The 3,534-nt window shown below is 43.7% G+C and overlaps 2 protein-coding genes across 2 annotated transcripts in view; both read right to left on the reverse strand.

Moving 5' to 3' along the window:
• Nucleotides 1-6: 6 nt before the first annotated feature.
• On the reverse strand, nucleotides 7-2,399 carry LOC108525630 (protocadherin alpha-9; the record flags this gene model as incomplete). Its single annotated transcript, XM_017866545.1, has 1 exon — nucleotides 7-2,399. A coding segment is annotated over exon 1 (1,389 nt), but the record flags the coding sequence as incomplete, so codon positions are not given.
• The window catches only part of LOC108525629 (protocadherin alpha-8-like), a 6,497-nt gene continuing 4,956 nt past the window's right edge, over nucleotides 1,994-3,534 (reverse strand). The window contains 1 exon segment of the mRNA XM_017866544.1: nucleotides 1,994-1,999. Coding sequence (XP_017722033.1) covers nucleotides 1,994-1,999 — 6 coding nt within the window.

The following is a 3,534-nucleotide window of genomic DNA, read 5'->3' on the forward strand; positions in this document are numbered from 1 at the left end:
CTTCACGAACACTGTGTACTCGGACTGCGTGAACGCTGGTGCGTTGTCGTTCACGTCGGCCACCTCCACAGACACGCTGGCCGTGGCCCACAGAGAAGGCGAGCCCCCATCCCGCGCCGTCACCACCAGCTCATAGGCCGACACACTCTCGCGGTCCAGGGCGCTGTCCAGCACCAACGAGTAGTAATTCTTGTAGGTGGACACCAGCTTGAAGGGGACATGGGGCGTCAGAGAGCAGGTCACTTGCCCGTTGGCATCTGCGTCTAGGTCAGTCACACTAATCAGGGCAATAACTGTCCCCAGTTGTGCGTCCTCTTTTACAGGAAGCGAGAGCGTTTTGATAATCAACTGTGGAGCATTGTCATTTACATCCACAACTTCCACAAGAACTGTACAATGACCAGCCAGTGGTAGGAAGCCTTTATCGACAGCCTCTACTGGGATCTTGTGTGCTCTACTTTCTTCAAAATCCATGTGTCCTATCACTGTGATTGCCCCACTTACGGGGTCCATGTGGAACTTGGATTTTATATCTGGAGAAACATCACTGGAGAAGGAATAAATAATATCCCCATTCAAGCCTTCGTCTAAATCTGAGGCATTGGGGTGAATCACCAGCGTTCCGATGGAAACATTTTCTGGTAATTTCACCGTATAGAGGGTTCTGTCGAACACTGGGGCATTGTCATTGACGTCCAGTACTGTGATGAGTACCTGAACGGTGCCAGTCAGTTCAGGTTTGCCTCCATCGGTGGCCGTGAGCAATAAATGAAGCTCCGGAGTTTTTTCTCTGTCTAAAAGTTTCCGTAATACAAGCCCAAGAGGTTTTACCTGCTGGTTGCTGGTTGGCACGTCCAGGGAGAAATACTCATTGGGGCTCAGTCTGTAAGTGAGCAAGGCGTTGTCCCCGATATCTGCATCAGACGCGCCCTCTAGTGGAAACCGAGAGTCAAGCGGCCTGGATTCCGGGATGAACAAGTTCTTTTGTGTCGCTGGGAACACGGGAGGGTTGTCGTTAATGTCCTTCACTTCCACGTCCACATGGAAAACCTGCAGCGGCCTGTCCACGATCACCTCCAGGTGGATGCTGCACTCCGCACTCCGCCCACACAGCTCCTCGCGGTCTATCCGAGAATTCACAAACAAAATGCCATTCTGAAGATTTACCTCCAGAAGGTCCCCGCGGCCTTTGGAATCCAACTGGAACAGGCGCGGCACCAGCTCCGCCAGCTCCAGCCCCAGGTCCTGCGCTATGCGGCCCACGAAGGTGCCGTGTTTGGCTTCCTCCGGGACGGAGTAGTGGAGCTGGCCGCTCCCTACCACCCACATCGCCAGGATCAGAAGCGAGAGCAGTAGAGGCTGACCCTCTGGATCTCCTCGACTTGAGTACAACATTTCAAATACTCAGCCTTCTTCTAATTAGTGAAAACTGCCTTCAAATTAGGAGAAATCATCTGATTTCGTCAGTCCCCTTCTGCTGTGTTCGCCATTGTTCAGCATAGAGTGAAAAGAATTGAGCCTCTTTCCCGTGGGAAAAGGGCTGTATTTGTCTGGATTCAGAGAGAACATCGCGGCAAAGAGTGACATCACGTGGCCCAAAGTGTAAGTACATATTTTATGAATAAAATTTCACAACTATTCTGCAAAACTTATTTCATTTTCTTAATTTTTTCTTAAGTAATCATTGTTGAAACAGAAGATCCCGTTTCTCTTGCTGGAGACTTCTTAGCAGACTGACCACCTCTAAAAGTTTTGTATGACCTTGATTGTGGTCATACAACTCCACTTAAGTTTTAAATAACGACAGAAATGAAGTAACAATTAAAATGATTCCATTGAGCAATCATGAATTTGAAATTACAAAATTCCTTTGTTCTGGAATTCAGAACCTCCCATATGGCTCGAAATGGGATTCTGGTGTAAGAGAAATCCAGGAGTTGCCATCTCTAGTGAATATAGGAGCCCAGAAATCTACTGATGAAAAGAAACTCGGTCATTTCTGGGGAAAGGAATCAAGAAAAGGAGCAACCAACTGAGGTAGTTTTCTTGAGTAAGTCTATGAATTGAAAAGGTAGAAAATATAGCAAGAAAAGCGAGAATTGACTTTAAGGTCTTGCGTTGCGTGGGGAGAAAATATATTTTCTCTTTTGTAGCATTTATACAAGCTGCTTCCAGAAATGTGTTTGTTTGATTCTTTCCAAGCTTTATCATTTATGAATAATCTCTTCTTTGTAATCTCCAATATAGTTTGTATTATACGTTATTACAATATATTTTGATTTCATTATTACTCATCCTTAGTACTCAGGGCAATTTCTGTTTTTAAAGTTATGCTTGAGATTATTTACCTGCCTAAGTTCTACGAAGTTCTCTTGTGAGTTTTACTATCTTATTCCAACGTGCAATCGATTAATTAAATCTAGATTTTAGTGTATCTCAAGCCTAAAGGCAAAATCGTGACAGTTTATTGTGCCATTAATGTTTTTGCATGTTTATCTTTTATTTCATAATTCTACTGATAACAGCCTAAGAGATGCTTTTAACAATTGCTTCTGGCCTTGATTATTGCAGTAGCTTCTGAGTTTGTCTTCCCGTTCAATCTTCTTTTAAAAGTCGTGATTTATTTTGCTCAAGGTAGTTTAATGGTTCCCAAATACTTCTAAAGAATAGCCAAATTCCTTAATCACTCACAGCCATTTAGTTTATTACTCAAAAATCAAGAGATCTTCTTACATTGGTTTTCCTGGCTTCATTCTCTGCAGACTGTGTGTTTTAAAAAGGGGACTTTTCTATGTGTCATATTGATGCTTTTCTGTGTCTTCCATTTTCCTTATGTTTTCTCCTTCCAAAAAATGTCTATTATTCTCAATATTCTCACAGGGGAAACTTACTTATTTAAAACCACTGAAACACATCATGCCCCTTCAAGTATTTCTTCAAAAATTCAAATAGGAAATGATTGTCTTTCAACTTCAACCTCACTCTGATTTACCTCTTTTGTACCTGTTACATTATCTTGCCTTGCATTGTTGTGACTCTTATTCTTTATTTGACCTCAAATTTTAAAGCCAGAGGCTGGGTCTCAATAATAATTCCGGACATAAAGATATGCTGTTAGCAATCTGTAAGGGTCCTATTTAATGTTTAATGAAGACTAGTTATTACAATCTTCTCTACTTGCTAAGAAAGCATTTTAGGCTGGACACAGTGGCTCATGCCTGTAATTCCTGCATTTTGGGAGGCCGAGGTTGGTGGATCACGAGGTCAGGAGATCGTGACCATCCTGGCTAACACGGTGAAACCCTATCTCTACTAAAAATACAAAAAATTAGCCTGGCATGGTGGCATGCGCCTGTAATCCCAGCTACTCCGGAGGCTGAGAAAGGAGAATCACTTGAACCCGGGAGGCAGAGGTTGCAATGAGCCGAGATCGTGCCGCTGCACTCCAGCCTGGGTGATAGAGAGAGACTCCGTCTCAAAAAAAGAAAAGAAGGAAGGAAGGAAGGAAGGAAGGGAGGGAGGGAGGGAGGGAGG

The sequence above is a fragment of the Rhinopithecus bieti genome, unplaced genomic scaffold (genome assembly GCF_001698545.2).
Source record: "Rhinopithecus bieti isolate Rb0 unplaced genomic scaffold, ASM169854v2 scaffold_79358, whole genome shotgun sequence".
Lineage (NCBI taxonomy): Eukaryota > Metazoa > Chordata > Mammalia > Primates > Cercopithecidae > Rhinopithecus > Rhinopithecus bieti.